At 55.6% G+C, this 20,649-nt stretch overlaps 1 protein-coding gene across 1 annotated transcript; it reads right to left on the bottom strand.

Moving 5' to 3' along the window:
- Positions 1 to 1,321: 1,321 nt before the first annotated feature.
- LOC130485589 (sodium-dependent proline transporter-like) lies at positions 1,322 to 20,002 on the bottom strand. Its single transcript, XM_056858805.1, has 17 exons — positions 19,814 to 20,002; positions 18,021 to 18,395; positions 11,055 to 11,274; positions 10,427 to 10,558; positions 9,454 to 9,608; positions 8,980 to 9,032; positions 8,000 to 8,138; positions 7,692 to 7,826; positions 6,804 to 6,907; positions 6,504 to 6,628; positions 5,678 to 5,790; positions 4,683 to 4,817; positions 4,125 to 4,224; positions 3,620 to 3,738; positions 3,028 to 3,201; positions 2,070 to 2,211; positions 1,322 to 1,524 (listed from the first exon to the last, which is right to left on the bottom strand). Exons 1-17 carry the CDS (start codon positions 20,000 to 20,002, stop codon positions 1,322 to 1,324), a joined length of 2,613 nt encoding a protein of 870 aa, XP_056714783.1.
- Positions 20,003 to 20,649: the final 647 nt, after the last annotated feature.

Below are 20,649 nucleotides of genomic sequence, written 5' to 3'. Positions count from 1 at the left end.
GGATATGACTACCCCCCCCCTTGGCAAGAGCATGAGCATGTTTCTCATAAGGAGATCAGGAGAAACGTTGCTGTTGAGTTGTGTTACATTCCAGGAAGAAGCCCAGCTATGGTCTTCGCAAGGAACTGGCTGGCCCCTATGTGAGACGGGATGCTGGACTGGATGGACCCTCACGGGTCTGATCCAGCAGGGCTCTTCTGAGGTTCTTAAGGATAGCATCTCCAGGCCCCCTCATTGAACACATGACGCTGCCTTATACTGAATCAGACCCTCGGTGGTCCATCAAAGTCAGTGTTGTCTACTCAGGCTGGCAGCAGCTCTCCAGGGTCTCAGGCAGAAAAGGGTCTTTCCCATCACCTACTGGCCTGATCCCTTTAACTGGAGATGCCCGGGATTGAACCTGGGACCTCCTGCATGCCAAGCAGATGCTCTACTGCTGAGCCACGGCCCTCATTCATCTTAACCCTCCCAGTTCGAGCCAGAAAGCCCAGCTTTCTGCCCTTTGTGCCACTAGCAGAGGGGAAGGAGCTGACTCTGGCCGTGACTCCTGCAGATGGCCTGAGGTAGGAATGCAGAGGAACTGGGCCAACGGGGAGAGAGAGAGAGAGGCGCCGGCCTGAGGACCAAACTGTGTCCAACGAAGAAAGGCCGCCACTATTTTGAAGCTTAACACGGGCCCTTTAGGACCGATGCAGAGGGGGCTGCAGCACAGCAGGAGAAGGAGCTCTTGTTCCCCGCCCCGTACCTTTTCAAGTGCAGAAACAGGCCTGTTTTAGGCTTGAAAGGGCACCGGGGGTGGGGGTGGAGAACAGCACCTCATCCCGCTATGCTGTGTGTTCAATCAGGATCTTGTGATGTTAGGCTTAAAATGGCAGCGGTGGCGGCATCCTTGTAAAGGATCCAAGAACACCTTTCAGGTTCTGCCCACAGTCTGCACTGCTAAGAACATCAGCAGAAGATCCCTGCAGGATCAGGCCGACGGTCCTTCCAGTCCACAGCATCCTGTCCCACCACAGTTGTCCAACCAGCTCCTCTGAAAGTCCAACAAGAGGGCACAGATGACCGAGGCCTCTTCCCCTGAGAAGAACCTCAGAAGAGCCCTGCTGGATCAGACCCACGAGGGCCCATCCGTTCCAGCATCCTGTTCCACCACAATGGCCAAACAATTCTTCTAGAGGGCCAGCAACAGGCCATAGAGGCCGAGGCCTTCCCCAGATGTTGACTCCAGGCACTGGGATTCAGAGGTGTACTGCTTCTGTATATGGAGGTTCCTTTTATTCACCATGGCTAGTAGCCACTGATAGACCTCTCCTCCATGAGTCTAATTCTCTCTTCTCTCGGCCATCACTGCCTCCACCGGCTGTGAATTCCAGAGTTTAACTCCTCGTTGCTTAAAGAGGTTTTTCTCCTGGGTCCGGCCACCAGCGACCAGCTGCAGGAGGTCACCAGGCCCGGAGCTCCTTTGGGCAAGCTTGTTCCTGTTGGCGACCAGGGCATGCGAAACACAAACTAGCAGCCGGGTGTCTAAAGACACAGCCCAAGGGCAAGTGAGGCAAGAGAGGGAGCTCACACGGGTCTTCCCTGGAGCTCGAGATCAGGCGGCTAAGGTAGAAGAAGGAGGGCAGAGACAAACCCACCCTTCCCAGCGCTGGCGGCTTGGAGCAGGAGGCTCAGGGTAAGTGGGTGGGGCTCCGGCTGCCTAAGGCTCAGAGGTGCTCAGAGCCCAGGTGGGGCAAATGGCAAGCCCAGCGAAGGTCGCAGCACTGGTGCTGGGTGCCAAGGCAACCAGTGAGAAAGGTCTGCCCACGACATACATCTCAAATGTTTTCACACGCAGTCGCACACACGTCTCCTCTGCTTCATTTCTTAAAAAAGTTTCCACCATCTCCTGTGCAGCAAGCAGCATATCTTCCTGGAGTGCCACCTGTCTTGTGTCCTCGACAAGAGAGCCTGCCAAGCAGGCTGCCCCTTCTGGGCCTCGCTGCCGTGGCAGATGGCCCTGCTTTGCCTCCGTGTGCCTGCGGGCCATCCCGGTGGGGAAGCAGCCTCCCTTCCTCTTCATGCCTCACTGCTGCCCTGCTGCTGCCAGCCCCCCGTGAAGTCGTGGTCCGTCAGGTTCACAGTGTAAGGGACGTCGATGATGTGGTGAGAGAGGTCACGCCCATGTGGGGTGCGCCAGGAATTTAGCGGGTGGATGGCTTTCCTGAACCTCTGAAAAGAGACCGGAGAGACTCGTTTAATGGATTCATGGCAAAATTATTACTATTTATGAAATTTATACCCTGCCCTCCCCGGCATATACCCCATCTTAGCTTTCTAGCTACCGGTACTTAACAGTTTAAAATTAAAAGGGAAAGAATCCCTTTCAGAGGTGCCCAGGCTGTGACTCTAGGGGCCCTCCTGGGGATACATTGCAGGCAGGGTTGTCTTGTCTCATGGGTAGCATAGCTTTTCTTTGGCGTAAGGAAGTACTCTTGAAGACTGAGAGGGCAACATTATGCATGTTTACACCGCAGCAAGTCTCAGACTTCTGGCCTAGTACTTGAACACAGGACAGTGGTCCCAGTTGGTCTTTGAATGTGCTGCGTACAAAGCAATTCTCCCAAGTTCTTCATCGACAGCCCTGGCTGCACACACACGTTTGGGCAAGGGGTTCATGTAGTATTTGACAAAGGGGTACAATTCTTAAAAGCCCTTGCCGCAATAAAAGACAGGTAGCGTTTGGTGTTTGTACAACCGCTCTGTAAGGTAGGCCACTATTCATATCCACATATTGCTCATGGAGGGGTGAATAGGGTCTTGCAGAAAGCCAGGCACTTAGTTTGGAGCAGAAGCAAGGTCTGCCTCCCACCCCCAGCTCCTGCTCCCAGCCATAAGGAGACATCAACTCCCAGATCAAACCTGGATGCAATGCTAGTGAAGGGGGGGGAGGGGTCTCCTGCCCTGGTGGGGGGCCTTTCTCCCCTTAACAACAGCTCTCCTCTGCAGTCTCCCCTGGAACCAACCTCATCCCCTCCCTCCACTCACGTCCGCCAGGGTCCCAGACTCCTTGCAGAGAGCGACAACCGCCCACAGTGGGATCTGGATGCAGGTCAGGACCCCCAGGCAGACCCCCAGGGCCTCCCCCCAGCGCGGATACTCGTAGGTGCCGTAGTGCAGAGTCGTGCTGGACAAACCCAGGAAGATGTAGAAGAGGGTGAACTGTGGAGGGAGCAGAAGATGCCAAAAATATGGTGGTGGTTGTTACTAGTCTGCAGCCAGAGGGGCAGCACACAACGCTTCTTCTCTTCCTCCAGAATCTCCCGTCTTGTATTCAGATGCTAACTAGCAGTCTGCGAATGCTTTGAGGGTCAGAGGAGAGAGCAAGAGCATATGGGAGGTGTCTTTAATTGGTTGCAGTGTATAAAATGCCAGGGACAGAGCAGCTCCAGCAGAATTAGGCTCCAAAGTGAAAAGCGGAAAGATCGGGGGGGGGGGATGTTGAGTAGTAATTAAAACTGTACATTGAATTGTTGGAATCTGCTCGGAGGGCCTTGTGCTCACAAAGCAATGCAGGGAACAACACAAATCCAGCTCCTTTCCCCACCAGCAAAGAGGCAGGTGCAGAGAAGGGCCTTACCAGGAGCAGCCCCGGTGTAATGATCATCCAACAGGCTTTGAAGTAGAGGACCAGTTTGCTGCACCAGGGCGGGCAGCGGCAGATCATGTCAATGATGTCTTGGCAGAATTGGTTCACACCTGAGAAGCAAGTAGAAAGGTTACTCTGTGGAGTAACTGGGTGTAGCACAGCCCATTGGGACTCAGTGGGGCCTCTGGCTCAGTGGCAGAGCCTCTGCTTGGCATGCAGAAGGTCCCAGGTTCGATCCCTGGCATCTTCAGTTAAAGCAGACCATGTAGTAGGTGATGGGAAAGACCTCTGTCTGACTCTGGAGAGCCTCTGCCAGTCTGAATAGACCTTGCTGGACCCAGGGTCTGATTCAGTAGGGATGCCGGACTAGTAGGGATCGCTGGCAGGCAATCAAAATGACATTGGATTATAAATGGCCATTAATGAGTTCAGCCTTCAATCTAGTTGGCAGCGGCAGGAGACGGGCAGGAAACAGGGGTGCTCGTGAGGGACTCGCCGTAAAAGAAGGCGACACCAAGGCACATGAAGAGGACGATGATGATGAGGCCAAAGCTGGTGCTGTAGGCATCCATGAGGGTGAACCAGTAGATGCCCCCCTGCGCAAGAGGAGAAAGATGCACAGATGTGGACAAGCAGCAGTGAGCAATGAGCAAGATGGAGCAAGTAACCCTCTAAAATGCCCACTGGCACAACATCACCCCAGGACCTGGATTGACAAGAGACCACCCAAAGGGGTAGGTGGGGCGGAGAGAGCTCTAAGAGAGCTGTGACTGGCCCTAGGTCACCCAGCAGGCTTAGAATCATAGAATCATAGAGTTGGAAGGGACCACCAGGGTCATCTAGTCCAACCCCCTGCACAATGCAGGCAATTCACAACTACCTCCCCCCCCACACCCCCAGTGGCTTCATGTGGAGGAGTGGGGAACTGAACCTGGTTCTCCATATCAGAGTCCACTTCTCCAAACCACCACTCTTAACCACTGCAACATGCTGGCTCTTGAATGCCCACCCCAGGTGAGGAAGGGAAAGGATATACCATCAAAGGCCCACTTACCTCGGTAACCAGTAGGAGGCCCAGCAAGTAGAAGGTGAAGCAGAGCCCCCCCAGGAAGAGGGCCTTCCGCTTGAAGTCACGCAGGGAGGGGAACTCATCTAACACGGCGGTCGTGATGCCTTCCATGTTGCCGAACTGGCAGGGAAGTAGGAGCAGTTAGGGCCGAGAAAGACAGCGGGCCTCCCCCAAGTCTGCCCCAACCCCAAATCCTCTGGGAGGCCTCCTGAAGGGTCAGCAGAGAAGAGAGCCATTTGGCCCCTTCTCCCCCCTGCAAACCCCCAGCCCCACAACCCTGCTATGCTTTTCCCTGGAATGATCCAGACGCCCCTGGCAGGCAACGCCGCCCTTCCCTCTCCAATCCCAGCTTGCTTTGAATTTGGCAGGGCACCCAGGGACAAACGCCAGCGGCAGGGGCCAGGAGGGCAGGCGGTCACCACGGTCCGAGGAACCCGGCTCTGATCCTCAGAAGCTTTGGCTGCAATAAAGCTGGTAGTCCTCAAGGTGCCGACAAAACCTTTCTCGAGTATCCACCCTTCAGCAGGTGCCTGCCCTACTTAGCAGCAAGTTTACCAACGGGAACCCTCTCCCCAGCTCTTGGCCTCGCTCGGGTTGCCACCCTCCAGGTAGTAGCTGGAGACCTCCTGCTATTACAGCTGATCTCCCGCCGCTAGAGATCAGTTCCCCTGGAGAAAATGGCCCCTTTGGCCATTGGACTCTATGGCATTGAAGTCCCTCCCCCCCAACCCCCACCCTCCTCAGGCTCTGCCCCCAAAACCTCCTGCTGGTGGTGAAGAGGGACCTGGCAACCCTAACGGGAAGGGATCATGCCAAGGACACAGAGGGAGACACAAGAGGTCGGGGCCATGACCACGTTGCTTCAACAAGCCCACCGGACGCCTCATGGGGGCTGCGAAGAATAACTGTTCCCCCGAGCAACTGCTCGGACACAGGGCAGGGCAAAGAAGGCGGCATCGAGCCTGACCGTAACAACTTACCAGCGTGTCGATTCCCAAGGTGAAGAGCATCATGAAGAAGAGCACGGACCAGAAAGTTGAGCCGGGCAGCAGAGCAAGGGCTTCTGGGTAGGCAACAAACGCCAACCCAGGACCTGTGGAAGGAGTGAATGTCAGAGGCGGCGTCCTTCACACCTAGCAGGGGACAGGGTGGAAACAGGAGGAAGCCCCCCCCCCATTTGGAGACCGAAGGAAGAGCCCTGGAACACCCCTGCCCACCCACCAAGGAGAAAACAGACACGGCAGCCAAGGAACTGGGAGCGCTGGGTTCCGATTCCACCAAAGCCTGAAAGCTGTAAGGGTTAAAAAAAGTTATGGGCTGGATGGGCCCGTCTGGGCAGGCTCAGGAACTGCCAAGTCTGCAGTGAGGGCCAGCCAGTGCCCCCTGCCCAGGGGCCAGAGACTGCCAGGGCAGTGGGAACCCCCACGCCTGACTCTTGCAGGTCCTGGAAGCTCAGGCACACATTATAGTGGGGTTGCCACCCTCCAGGTGGCACCTGGACATCTCCAGACAGACAAAAACAGTTCCCTTGGAGAAAACGGCTGCTTTGGATGGTGGCCTCTAGGGCATTATACCCTGCTGAGGTCCCCCCTCCAAAATCTCCAGGTATTTCCCAACCTAGAGCGGGCAACCCTACATCACAGGGACCCTGTTTCTCAGACTCAGTGGCACTAAATTGAGGAATCTCCTTCTGAGTCTCTGCCTGAGACTCAGGCAGAAAAGCAGCCGTGCTCCAGAAAACGTCCCTGGGGTCCCCCTGAAAAGCAGCTCCAGAAGGTGAGCAGGGCTCCAGGTGTGTTTCCTTACCTGAATCGGCCACTTCCCCCACCGGGACCTTCTTCCGCCAGGCCATGTGGCCGAGGATGGAGAAGATGGCAAAGCCGGCAAAGAAACTGGTGCAGCAGTTGCCGATGGCGATCACCAAGGTGTCCCTGGGGGCAAGAGGCGGACGCTGTGAGGTGGAGCAAGCCAGGAGGGCTGGGGGAAGCTGCCCGGGAAGGCTGTGAGAACTTGCAAGACAGCCCCCAAGGGCTGGCCCTGGGCTGACCCAGCCAAGTGGGAAAGCAGGCTGGTGGATTCCCCCTCCAGGGGCTCACGCACCCTCACCTGATCACGTTGTTGTCAAACTTGTTGTAGGAAGCCATAGAGAGGAGGCCCCCAAAGCCGATCCCCAAAGAGTAGAAGATCTGGGAGGCAGCGTCGTTCCAGACCTGCAGCGGGACGAGAGCTCTGGGTGGGGTTCACCAGCAACTGGAGTTGCTGAGGGGCCGTGGCTCAGTGGGAGCAGCCTCTGCTTGGCATGCAGAAGGTCCCAGGTTCAATCCCCGGCAGCTCCAGTCAAGAGCACCAGGTGATGTGGGAGACCTTTCTCTGCCTGAGAGACCTTGGAGAGCCGCTGCCGGTCTGAGTGGACAAGACTGACCTTGATGGACCGAGGGTCTGATTCGGTATACACACATGAAGCTGCCTTATACTGAATCAGACCCTGGGTCAATCAAAGTCAGTATAATGTCTACTCAGACCGGCAGCAGCTCTCCAGGGTCTCAGGCAGGGGTTTTTCCCATCACCTACTTGCCTGGTCCTTTTAACTGGAGATGCTGGGGATTGAATTTGGGACCTTCTGCATGCCAAGCAGATTCTCTGCCACTGAGCCACTGTAAGGCAGCTTCATGTGGAGTTCTCACTCATGCAGGCAGAATATGCAGGCAAGTGCTTCCCGTGGCCTTAAAGACAAGCCTCTGCCAATCTGAACAAACTTACTTGGAAGGAAGGGGCCCTGTGTTGACCCCCTTTACAGCCAAAACTCTCCAGTGAGAACAATAATGTTTCAGAAATCACAAGGAGCAAGATAAACAGCTCAGTAAAGTCGATTTTATAGCCTTTCAGGCTGCAAAGACTAGGAAATCCCCCCATCCCTCGTAAAACATAAAAACTGGGATGCTGAATCTGCACCCAAGACTGGATTCCAACTCAGCAGCCCACCCCCGGGCATACCTGAGCACTGTGCAGCCGGCTCCAGTCTGCAGAGAGGTAGAAGCGCACCCCGTCAATGGAGCCCTCCAAGGTAGCGCCCCGGATAATCAGAACCACTATGACCAGGTAGGGGAACGTGGCCGTGAAGTACACCACCTGGCAGAGAGAGGCAGCCCATAGAAAAGGGGCACGGGGATGTTTGCATTGGTCAGAATCAGGAAGAACAGGGCTATGCCAAAGCAATGAGGCACACAGGAGGGAGATACTGGAGTGGTCCGCCAAAGCTAGAGCCTGAGCAGACCGCCACTGACTGCACAGGAGACACTCACCTTGCCGGAACTGTGGATCCCTTTCAGCGTACACAGGAAGATGACCAGCCATGCCAGGAGCAGACACAGAGCCAGCGGCCACCTCACCGGGCCGGGGTCCCCAAGGCCGGAGCTGTGCACCACCCCCAGCACCTGCTCGCTGGAAAGCATAGAGGCAAGTTATAGAATCCTAGAGTTGGAAGGGGCCATAGAGGCCATCTAGTCCCACCCCCTGCTTAATGCAGGATCAGCCTAGAGCATCCCTGACAAGTGTTTGTCCAGCCTCTGCTTAAAGACTGCCAGTGAGGGGGAGCTCACCACCTCCCTAGGAAGCTGATTCCACCGTTAAACAACTCTTACTATAATTTCCCCCCTAATATCCAGCCGGTACTTCTCCGCCTGCAACTTAAACCCATGATTACGAGTCCTCTCCTCTGCTGCCAACAGGAACAGCTCCCTGCCCTCCTCTGGCAATGGGAAACCCAGGGCCACACCTCCCTCTTGCCACAAGGTGGAGGCACATTTGCCCGAGCCTCAGACGCAGAGGGCTCCAGCTCTGGGGTTAGACATCCCTTTTGAAAGATTCTCCGCTGTGGTTAAAGTTGCACAAAAATGCACCCGGTTTCAAAATCTGTTGCTGCATTGAAGCAGGAAGGCTGGAAATGCCAGAGGCAGGAACCAAAGAAACCCAGCCAGCAGTGGCGGGACTGTCTGTGCCCGAGCTGGGCCAGAAGTTGGCGCTGTGTTTTCTCGGGCAGGGTTAGAGCAGGAGACATCTCAGCACCAGCTCTGAGCACCAGCAGTAAGAACAAGACATCCATTGAGCATGTGAAGAGTGTCTCACACCCTGGCCACTCTCCTGCACTAGCCCCAAGTCAAATGCCTGCCCCCTTTCCCAACCTGAGGGAACCTCCAGCCTGGCATTTCTTTGTTGCAGACAGATGCCAGCCGCGGCCTCCGAGTCAGAACAACCCATTCAAAACCAGGCTGAAGAGACTCACTTCCAAAAGGCTTCACTGGCGCTGATCCGAGAGACGTTTCCCAATGAGTCGTTCTGAAATGCACATGAGCAGTAAGGCAGGTTAGCAAGGTGGGGTGGGGGAGCTGGCACTAGGGGCTCCAACCTCCAGGTGTGGCCTGGAGATCTCCTGGAATTACAACTAATCTCCAAACTACTGAGATCAGGTCCCCCGGGGGGGAAATGGCCATTGTTGTGGGCAGACCTGATGGCATTATACCCTGATGAGCTCCTTCCCTTCCCCAAACCCCACCCTCCTCAGCCTCCACCCCCAAATCTCCAGGCATTTCCCAATCTGGAGCTGGCAACCCCAGCAGGACAGATAAACAGAGGAATATGCAAAGCTGGACTCAGCAGTACTGCTGTTGGAAGCAGCTCCCCCACCCCCAAAACCCCCCTTCTCTCAGCACCTCCTGCTTCATGGACACCCCCACCCCCAGCACCGGTCAAGGAGCACCTGGGCCCGGCAGAGGTGGGCATTCTGTTGGGCATCACAGGACCAGGGCAGAGGGCTCTGGAAGGACATGCCCAGGTAGTAGAAAGTCCAGCTGATGATGACATTGTAGTAGAGAGAGACCAGCGAGGACACCAGCAGCATCCCGATCCCGATCCCTGCACGGGGAGAGGAGAGGGGAGGTCAGCCTCCTGTGTGACAACCCCTGCCCGCCCCCCCAGGAGAGATTGTCTGGGCAAAGCTGCAACACCCACACGGCTGCCCATTTAGACTCAGGCACCAGCTGCTCTGGCAACTTCAAGGGAGGCTAGGAGACGCACCAAGGCCATGGAGTACAAAAGCCAGAGGAACTGGGGGAAGGGGCTCTGCAGAAATGCCGGAGGCCCCTTCAAAGATCCCAGGAGGGCCCTAATGGGGAGGTGCTGTTTTGTGAAAACATTAACCATGGACTGACTCTGGATTTGTCAGTGTCTCACAGTGGAGTTGACTAATAATAGAATCATAGAGTTGGAAGGGACCACTAGGGTCATCTAGTCCCACCCTCTGCAGGAAATTAACAACTACCCTCCACACCCCCAGTGACCCCTACTCCATGCCCAGAAGATGCCCAAGATCCTCTCCCTCTCATCATCTGCCTAAGGCCATAGAATCAGCATCGCTGACAGATGGCCGTCTAGCCTCTTCTTAAAAACCTCCAGGGAAGGAGAGCTCACCACCTCCCAAGGAAGCCTGTTCCACTAAGGAACCACTCTGACTGTCAGAAAATTCTTCCTAATCCCCATGCCAAGGGTCAGGAGGCAACATTCCTGAGGACTAGCAACCCTGGGGCTGGTTTGTGTCGCCTGCTCTCCAGGCACCCTTCTGTGGGGCAGCCAGCACTCTATCCGGGAGGTCAGGATTGCACGGGCCAATCAATCCCAACGGGTAAGCAGAGGGTTGAGTGGGAGGAGATGCACAGGACACCTCTAGCACCTACCTTTCAACAAGGGGCAGCACTTCCAGACGGTTATGGGTCCCGCTGCCCCATACTGGCCCAGGCTGAGCTCCATCAGGAAGAGGGGCAGCCCCGTGAAGAGAAGCATGAGGGCATAGGGGATCAGAAACACACCTGAGAGAGGGGGGGGGGCAGCTGTCAAGCAGAGAACCCCCCAACACCTTCAGAGACCACACAGATCTTCAGCTGCCTCCTAAAGTTAAAAAATGAGGGGGCCAGGCTCACCTCCCTGGGGAGGTTGTCCCATAACTGTGGGGCTGCCACTGAAAAGGCCCTTTCTTGTTTGCCCACCAACCGAGCCTGATGGGACAGTCACATGAACACATGAAGCTGCCTTGGTCCATCAAAGTCAGTATTGTCTACTCAGACCGGCAGCGGCTCTCCAGGGTCTCAGGCAAAGGTCTTTCCCATCACCGACTTGCCTAGTCCCTTTAACTGGAGATGCCGGCGATTGAACCTGGGACCTTCTGCGTGCCAAGCATATGCTCTACCATAGTCAGGAGGGCCTCTCCCTGTGATAAGTCTGGAGCAGGAACATATGGGAGAAGACGGTCCTTCAGAGACCCCAGTCCCAAGCCATAAGGGGGGGTCCCCCCCTTTATGCACTTACCCCCTCCATTGCGATAGCAGAGATATGGGAAGCGCCAGACATTCCCAAGCCCCACGCAGTACCCCAAGCAGGAGAGCAGGAACTCGTATTTCCCACCCCATGTCTCTCGGGGCTGGATGGACCCCGGTGGTGGAGCAACGGGCTGGCCCTGGGTTGGACTGGCGGAAGGTGGGGGATGGTTCCCCTCCAGGATTGCCCCATTCAGCTCGATAGCAGTCCCCTGCAGCAAGAGAAGGGAGGAGGAGAAGAAGAAGAGGGAGGAGTTGGTTTTTATAATGCCGACTTTCTCTACCACTTAAGGCAGAATCAAACCAGCTTACCATCACCTTCCCTTCCCCTCCCCACAACAGACACCATGTGAGGTAGGTGGGGCTGAGAGAGCTGTGACTAGCCCAAGGCTACCCAGCTGGCTTCATGTGGAGGAGTGGGGAAACCAATCCAGTTCACCAGATTAGCCTCTGCCGCTCATGTAGAGGAGTGGGGAATCTATGGCATGATACCCTCCTGCGGTCTCTCCTTAATTCCTGCCCTCCTCAGACTCCACACCCAAAATCTCCAGGAATTTCCAAACCCAGAGTTGGCAACCCTGTTCAGAAGCCGGGTGTTACCATTCAGATCACTCCTTAAAATCCCATACTCGTGAATTATTGTTTTAAAACCAACGTTCTGCCTGCTCTGAAAAGGCCTGAAATGGACCTTTTGAAAATCTTACTCGGACTTCATCTAACTCCACGTGAACAGACAGCTAGCTGCTGGGCTGCAAAGAGACAAAGTGCTGGATTCAAATCCAGACGCAGGCGAGATGCTCAGCAGGCCAGCCGCCCTCTTTCCGCCTTGTATCACCTCTGAGTCATTGGTGCCAGAAAAGGAAATGCGAAAGGGGGGCCAGCTCCGAGGCCCAAGCCCAGCGTTTCTGAGCACAACCCACACCCAGCCCTTGGAACAGGGCAATCAGGCCTAAATGCCGACAAAGCCATCTGCAAACAAGCTAACACTGTCTGCAAACAAAGGCCGCCCTTCCAGGCAACACGGCCAGATCAAAGTTAAGAGGCAAAGATATGGGTGCTATTTTAAAACAGCAGGCCTAATGAAAGGCAGCCCTGACCTAGATGGCCCAGGTGAGCCTGAGCCCAGCAGATCTCAGAAGCCGGCCTTGGTTTGTACTTGGATGGGCGACCCCCAAGGAAGTCCAGGGTCGCCACGCAGAGTCAGGCAAGGGCAAACCTCCTCTGTTTGATCTCTTGGCCTGACCTGGATGGCCCGGGCTAGCTTGATCCCAGCAGATTCTCAAAAGCTAAGCAGGGTCAGCCCTGCTTTGTACTTGGATGGGAGACCACTGAGATGTCCAGGGGGCAATACATGAAGGCAAGCAGTGACAAACCACCTCTGTTTGTCTTTTGCCCACAACTGGATGGCTCTGGCTAGCCTGATCTTGCCAGGTCTTGGAAGCTAAGCAGGATCGGCCCTGGCTAGTACTTGGAGGGGAGACCACCGAGGAAGTCCAAGCTCGCTACGCAGAGGCAGGCAATGGCCAACCACCTCTGTATGTCTCCTGGCCTGACCTGGAGGGCCCTGGCTAGCCTGACCCCAGCAGATCTCAGAAGCTAAGCAGGGTCGGCCCTGGTTAGTCCTTGGATGGGAGACCACCAAAAAGGTCTAGAGTCTCTACAAAGGGCTTTCAGCAGATGAAAGCTGTCCTTGGATATCAGAACCGGTCACACCAGTCTTGCAGAAATCCACTTGGAAGAGGTTTCCTGCTGAGCCCCACCTGGGCAGCTACCTGGAAAGAGGCTCACCTGAGCCTGGGCTTCAGCGGATGGAGGCAGAGGAAAAGGAATCCCTTTTGGGCAATGCTGGCCGGGAACGGCCTGGGCCCTCCGGTCCCACCTAACTCAGCTCAGGTCAGAGCGGTTCACAGAGCAGGCCCTGGGAACGACCGGTGCTGCAGAGGCAGGGCCTGGAAGAGACACCTGTGTGTGTGTGTGTGTGTGTGGGGGGGGGGGGTTGTTTGCTGGAACAATTTTTCTAGGTCCTTCTTGGGACTTCCTGCCTCTCCCGGCCCCACAAACAGCTCTGACCAGACAGAGGGGAACTCTTCTGGGCTTGCCCTGCCCTGCCCTGCCCATAACCACTCATCAAGAATAACTGGAAACTTTTGCAAAGTAGGTCATGGAGAATATTCGGGTTAGCTTAAGGGATTTTTTGTCACACCAGGCATTCCAGTGAGAGATTCCTTCCAGATCTTTGGTACGCTTCTCAATTACCATAAAGATAGTACCATAAAGATAGATAGGGTAACCAGGTCCCTCTTTGCACCGGAGGGAGGTTTTTTGGGGAGGAGCCTGAGGAGGGCAGGGTTTGGGGAGGGACTTCAATGCCACCGAGTCCAATGGCCAAAGTGGCCATTTTCTCCAGGTGGACTGATCTCTATCGGCTGGAGATCAGTTGTAATAGCAGGAGATCTCTAGCCAACCTGGAGGTAGGCAACCCTAGTTCAGGCGGTTAGCCACATTGGCTGCAGTAGAAGAGCAAGATTCGAGTCTAGCAGCACCTTAGAGACTAACAGGATTTTCAGGGAATATGAGCTTTAGAGAGTCCAAGCTCTGATAAAGCATCTCGAATCTTGCTCAATTCCCACAGAAGTACAAACCCAAAGGAGGAAATACAACTTTTCAGAGGCTGCATTGAAAGCACAGAACCCGCCCAGTTCCATATTCTTGGCAAAGACACACAAATAACATACCAATGAGGAAGTCCTAACCACAAAGTTTGAAAGAATGAAACGGAACATGGATGGAGAGCCATTCTGGGGGCCGCTGGGGTGTAAACCTGCGGTCTCCTGGGAGGTGAATGCCTTTGGAATGGGGATCACAGCCTGCCTCGCAAGGCCGCTGTTCAGTAGAAGCCAAGGGGAACACCTTGCTGATCAGAATCCACAAAGACAAATCAGCACAGAGTTCAATCCCATGAGTCTGTTCTCCAAATTTCCACCAGTATGGCCCCACCAGTACACCTTCATTGCAGAGTCTATGGTATAAACTCATGAAGTCGCCTTATACTGAAGCAGACCACTGGTTCACCAAGGTTGGTACCATCTACTCTGATTGGCAGTGGCTTTCCAGGATCTCAGGCTTTCCCATCACCTACTGCCTGGTCCCTTTAACTGAGATGCCGGGGATTGAACCTGGGACCTTCCACATGCCATTGCCAAGCAGATGCTCCACCACTGAGCCAGGGCCCCTCTCATTTAACATGCCTTTAACATGCCATCTATGGCCTCTTTGAGCAGGAAAACAGACCAGCAAGAACCAACCCGTTCAGCGGGCTTTCTTGGCTGGTTTGCGCATACTTAAGCACGTAGCAGCTCTTCAAAAACAAAAAAGTCAGCTCACAATCCTGAATGAAAGAGCTGGATGGACCAGTTGCCACAACGCCCTTCTCCGAGAACCAGCTTAAAAGTGGCAGGTTTTTGCATGGTATGATCTGAGGACTCAACTGCATTGCCTCTGGGCACCTGGACACTTTCTGACTTGATGCTCTTGATTTATTGTCTGCTTTCCTCAGTGACACTCAAGGCAGATGCATGAGACATGGGCATCTGAATGCCTGAAGCTGTTCTTAGCACTGGCACCATGACTGGGTGCGGAAAGTCTAGAGTGTCTTCTACATGGGGGGAGCGGTGTGCAAGCTGGGACACTGGTATACTTTCTGATCAATCCACTCCATGGCTTCTGCAAAAGCAGCACCGAGACTCCATTTACCACAGCCAGATTGTCTGCGCAGAGAAATTATCTTTGGCTAGTAAGCAGGGACGAGACTCCAGATGCTGCAAGTGAAGGACTTGGGGAAGGGGGACAGATCTCGCCTGCTTTCCTGGGCACGTCGTGCAGCTCTAAAGCGGAGTGGATTGAGAGGGGGACAGCTTGCTTCATCAGCCACCCACTGAAAGGTATTACCAGTCAACTCCGAGACACCAGAATCCCCAGCCTGCTGTGGGGATAGACACTGTAGGTGACCTAGGACCATGACAAACAGCACAGATGGAATTCCTTCTTTTTTTAAAAAAAGGGGTGTCCGGCACGTCCTCCCTTTGGCAGCTTTCCATCTGCAAATGTCCTGGGCCTTTATACACCAGCCACTTGAGAGGGAGATGTTCAAGAGACCGTTACACTCGATGATCATTTGCATTTACTAGAGATGGCAGGTGGGGGGGGGGGGAGAAAGCCCCACATGTCCCTAGCTCTGACTCACAAAGCAGTGGACCTGTTCAAGGAGGAGAGGGCTATCCAGGGCTACTAGTCAAAATGGATACTAGTCATGATGCAGACCTATTCTCTCCAGTACAAGAGGAGCATGCCGAATATATATTAGGTGCTGTGAAACACAGGCAGGATGCTGCTGCTGCACTCGTCTTGTTAGTGGCTTCCTAGAGGCACCTGGTTGGCCACTGTGGGGACAGACTGCTGGACTTGATGAGCCTAGGTCTGATCCAGCAGGGCTTTTCTTATGTTCATGCTTATTCTCTCCAGTCTCAGAGGAGCATGCCTATTTTACCAGGTGCTGTGGAACCCAGGCAGGATGCTGCTGCTGCAGTCGTCTTGCTTGTGGGCTTCCTGGAGGCACTTGGTTGGCCACTGTGTGAAAGGACTGCTGGACTTAATGGGCTTTGGTCTGGAGATATGGGGCAGAGTTTAGAGATTGGTGGGAGCTCAGTGGGATGTGATGCCACAGAGTCTGCCTGCCGAAGCTTCCACTTCTTCCAGGGGAATGGATCTCTGTGATCCTGAGATCAGGTGCCATTCCAGAACTCTAGGCCCCACAGGAGATTAGTAACCCTAAGCAAGGCACTTATCGATAATGGCCCATGCCCCACATCCTTCAGCTTTTCAGCACATGACTGATACATACACATTTAAAAACTACAATTCAGACAACTCTAAAGATTCCACAGGCCTCATATTTTTGCGCCCTGACCTGGATGGCCCAGGCTAGCCTGATCTCATCAGATCTCAGAAGCTAAGCAGGGTCAGCCCTGATCAGTACTTGGATGGGAGACCACCAAGGAATACCAGGGTTGCTGTGCAGAGGAAGGCACTGGCAAACCACCTCTGTTAGTCTCTTGCCTTGAAAACCCCATAAAGGGGTCGCCATAAGTCGGCTGCGACTTGACGGCACTTTACACACACACACATATTTTTGCAAAAAACAGAAAACAAAACCCAAAGGGACCATTTTTTTTTTAAAGAAGAAGCTTTAAAAGAGATCTACTGTCTAAAGATCAGCCACGAAAGGCCCCTGCCGGCCACTTTGGGGAGGTGCCACATATTGTACATGGTCCAGGGGGGGTCTCACTGAATCCAGGGGCTTGCTTGGGATGGACAGCAACCCTCCCTTCCAGCTGCTCTTGCCATAGCGGTTCACCACCAGCGGCAGCCAGCTGAGAGCGGATCACACCCGCCCTGATTGTCTCGCAAATTCGTTTGATTGCATCCGGCGTTTATGCTTGTGTTTGGAATGCACAGAGAAATACCTGCAGAGTTCCCAGCAGTACCTGGCCTCTGCTTCTTTGCTTTGTTCAACGGTCTGCATGCAGGGAATGCACGCACTTTCTGCACCCAAGGAAATGGGCTCTGGGCCACCGACGTGATCAAGTTCTTTAGGAAGAAAGCCAGTGAGGAAGACCACATGCTACCACCGGTTTTCCCTTGAAAGAGCCCAGGCGGAGTGGTGGTTATGGGGTCATACTAGGATCTGGGAGAGCCAGGTTTGAAACCCTGCTGTGCCATGGAAGTTTGCTGTGTGACCTTGGGCCTCTCACAATCTTTCAGCCTGACCTACCTGACAGGGTTGTTGTGAAAATAAAACAGAGGAGAATGAGGTCAGCTGCTTTGGGTCTCCATGGGGAGTGATAAATGAAGTAAATAAATAAGAGGCGAGAAAGAAATTGTCAGTTTCTTCCTGGTGTCTGCTTTTGTGGAAGGCAACAGACTCCACACAAGTCACATATTAACACAAACACACACGAAGCTGCCTTATGCTGAATCAGATCCTCCCACCCCCGTCCATCAAGATCAGTATTGCCAACTCAGACTGGCAGCGGCTCTTCAGGGGCTCAGGCAGACAAAGGTCTTCCCCATCACCTACTAACTGGTCCTTTCAACTGGAGATGCTGGGACTAGACCCTCAGACCTTCTGATTGGCAAGCGGGTGCTCTACCACTGAGCTGCAGCCCCTCCCCTGCTTTGGAACTGGGGATCTGCACCCACGCACCAACCACAGCACCCAAAGGTGCTTGCAGGATGCCCCCCCCTCGGTAAATGCCACATCCCTGATAGAAGGAATCCCAAGCAATGACTGAGAGTCAGATATTTAAAATGGGGGTGGGGAGGATTCATTGGGGAAGAGACCCCCGTAGATATACTAAGAGCTAACCAGGTTTAAGGACCCCCCTGCACTTCTTCGGGGGTGTGTGTGCAGAGTGGGCTGCCTCCTCCCTTGAAGCAACACAGATGTATCAGGCACTACAGGTCCTTTAAACCAGAGAGGAAGAGGGGGGCAAGCAGCCAGGGTTGCCAGCTCTGGATCGGGACATTCCTGGAGATTTGGGGGCCCCGCCTGGCAAAGGCGGGGTTGAGGGCAGGAGGGAGCTCCGCAGGGTTCAGCGCCATAAAGACCCCCCCCCCTCCGCAGCCATTTCGCCCCTCCAGGGGAACTGACCTCTGTGGCCTGGAGAGCAGCTGTCATTCCGGGAGATCCCCCCGCCGCACCTGTTGGCGAGCCAACAGGTAAGGTCTCCCCGGGAGGGAGGGAGGGAGGAGCCCCGCCCGCGGAGGCCGCCCCCTCTCCCGCCCCGGCGCGGCTCCCCGTTCACACCTTGGCGCGGGACGGGGGGAGGCGGCTCCGGGGACCCCCCTCCCTCCCGGCCTCCCGCCCTGCCTCCCGCCCTGCCTCCCGCCCGCCACTCACCGGGACGGCGGCCACGGGCGGCTCCTGGGCGGCTGCCGGCCCGGCGGGCTCCGGGGGCTCGGAGCGCGGCCCCCCGCCGCCCCGCCACCGCTCGGGGCCCAGCTTCATGGCCGGCAGGGCGGCCACCAGGAGGCGGAGGCGGAGGGAGCGGGGCGGGCGGGGCGGGCGGGGCCAGCGCCTCACCTGCCCGCTCACCTGCCGCCCCGGCCCGCCGGCCCCGCCCCGCAGCTGGAGGGGGCGCGCCGGGACCCGTCGCCCGAGGCCGGCCGGCCGGCATCTCGCCCAGTTCTCGCCCTCGCAACAGCCCTGCCGGGGAGGCCGGGCCGGGCTTGCCAACCTCCAGGCGGCACCTGGAGCTCTGCGAGTCGGACGGAACTGCGGGCGGCGGAGAGGGCCCCGGCCGCCAGGGCTTCGCGTCGGGGCTGAGCTCCGCCGCCCAGCGCCAGCCCCCAAGCCCAAAGGGGGGTCGCCTGAAGCTGCCTCGCCCTGAATCAGACCCCCCCCCCCGGGTCCGTCAACGTCAGTCTTGTCGACTCTGGCCGGCAGCGGCTCTCCAGGGTCTCCGGCAGAAAAGGGTCTCCGACATCCCCTCCTTGCCTGGTCCCTTGACCTGGAGGTGCCCCTGGGGACTGAACCGGCGACCTTCTGCGTGCCCAGCAGATGCTCTGCCACTGAGCCATGCCCCCCCCCCCCCGGTCGGTGACGAAGCTCCACACACGGGCCCTCTAGCGCACCCCTGAGCCAGAGAGGGGCTCCTGGGGTCCCCGGTCAGCCTCACGGCTGAGCTGGCAGTCAAACCAAAGTGCCCCCACCCCCCCAATCATTTACTTCTTCCCGGGATCACAAAGCAGCGTCCGTGGGCCACGGCTGCAGGGTTGCCACCCTCCAGGTCAGGCCTGGAGACCTCCCAGAATTGCAGCTCATCTCCAGAGTACAGAGATCAGTTCCCCTGGAGGAAACAGCAGCCTTGGAGGGGGAGACGGACTCTAGGGCACTGTACCCCAGGCAGGCAGGGCCCCACCCCCCACCCTGCCCAGGCTCCACCCCCTAAGGCTCCAGGGATTTCCCAAGCGGGAGTTGGTCGACCCTGGGCGGCTGTGATGGAGCTGATGCGGGAGGTCAGTGTGGTGCAGTGGCGGGGGGATGCTGGAGTGGAGAGCCTCGGGTTCAGCTCCCCCCTGGCAGAGTCAGGCCGGTCCCCCATCCCCTGCCTCACCCCCCTCCCAGGGCCAGGGGCATCCAGCTCAGCTGCCATCCCAGCCCAAGCGCTTCACCCCACCAAGGCAGACTCGGACTGGAATGGGGCAGCCAGTCGGGCAGCTTGCCCAGGTGGGGACAGGGCGGGATAAAAATCGAACAAACAAACAAACAGGCCGTTGCCTCCCTCCAGCTCCTCTGACTTATGGCAAGGAGAAAGTCGGGAGGCCAATGCGGAGGAGGCCACGCCAGCCTCATAGACAAATTGCAAACTAACAGATCACCAGGACCAGATGGTATCTCTCCTAGAGTTCTTGAAGAACTGAAATGAGAAATTGTTGATCTTCTAACCAAGGTAGGCAACATGTCCCTAAGGTCAACCTCTGTACCGGAGAACTGGAGAGTGACCAATGTAACACCCATTTTCCAGAAAAGTTTCTGGGGGAATCCGGGAAATTACAGGCCGGGTTGGCTTAATGTCTGTTCCAAGTAAATTGCTGGAAAGCAATAAAGACAAAATTGTCCAGCATGTAGGACAAGCCCTGCTGAATAAAAACCAGCCTGGCTTCTGCAAAAATAAGTCTTGTCTCGCTCACCTTGTACAGTTCTTTGAAAGTATCAGTAAGCACGTGGACAGGGATGAGCTGGTAGGTATTGTTTATTTGGGTTTCCAGAAGGCTTTTGACAAAGTTCCTCACCAAAGACTCCTGAGCAAACTTCAGAGTCAAGGGATAAGAGGACAAGTAATGGACTGGAAACTGGCTAAAAGCCAGGCAGGAATCCATGGTCCGTTCTAGCGATGGAGGGATGTGAGCGGCAGGATCTCACAAGGATCTGTACTGAAACCAGTGTAGTGCTCACATTGTTGGACTACTAGGGCCCCAGATTCAAATTCCATCTCAGCCATGAAACTTGGTGCATGACACCGGGGGTTACCGCACTTTGTATTCCCAGCGATGTATTAAGAGTTTGAAAATGTTGGAAAAAACATTGCTTTAAAAGGGTTTTTGGATACCACTGCTTATAAATGGTTGGAAGATGTCTTCACAGCTAAAGGGGCCAAACAAAGTGTGAGCAGTATTTTTTATAACGTTTTCAAACTCTTAATACATTGGTGGGAATACAAGTGCGATAACCCCCTCAGTCTCTGTCCCTTAGCCCGCCTCACAAGACTGTTGTAAGGGTAGCATGGAAGGAGACCCTCAGATGCCCCCCTGAACACCTGGGAGGAAAATGTCCTGGGCAGAGGGTGGTATGCCCACCGGGTGTGAACGGGAGAGGAGGGGGGGATGTCTTGGCCCACCCCCCATTCCTTTTTAGTCCTTTAGTAATTAACATCCAGCCGGACCAAGAGTCCTGCCCCCCCCCCCCACCGTGTCCTGCTCTTCCGGCTGACGTTCATGAAGACGCCACTGCGGCTTCCGTGGCTGGG

This window comes from Euleptes europaea, chromosome 12 (genome assembly GCF_029931775.1).
Source record: "Euleptes europaea isolate rEulEur1 chromosome 12, rEulEur1.hap1, whole genome shotgun sequence".
Taxonomy (NCBI): Eukaryota; Metazoa; Chordata; class Lepidosauria; order Squamata; family Sphaerodactylidae; genus Euleptes; species Euleptes europaea.
This window is presented reverse-complemented; position numbering and strand designations above follow the sequence as displayed.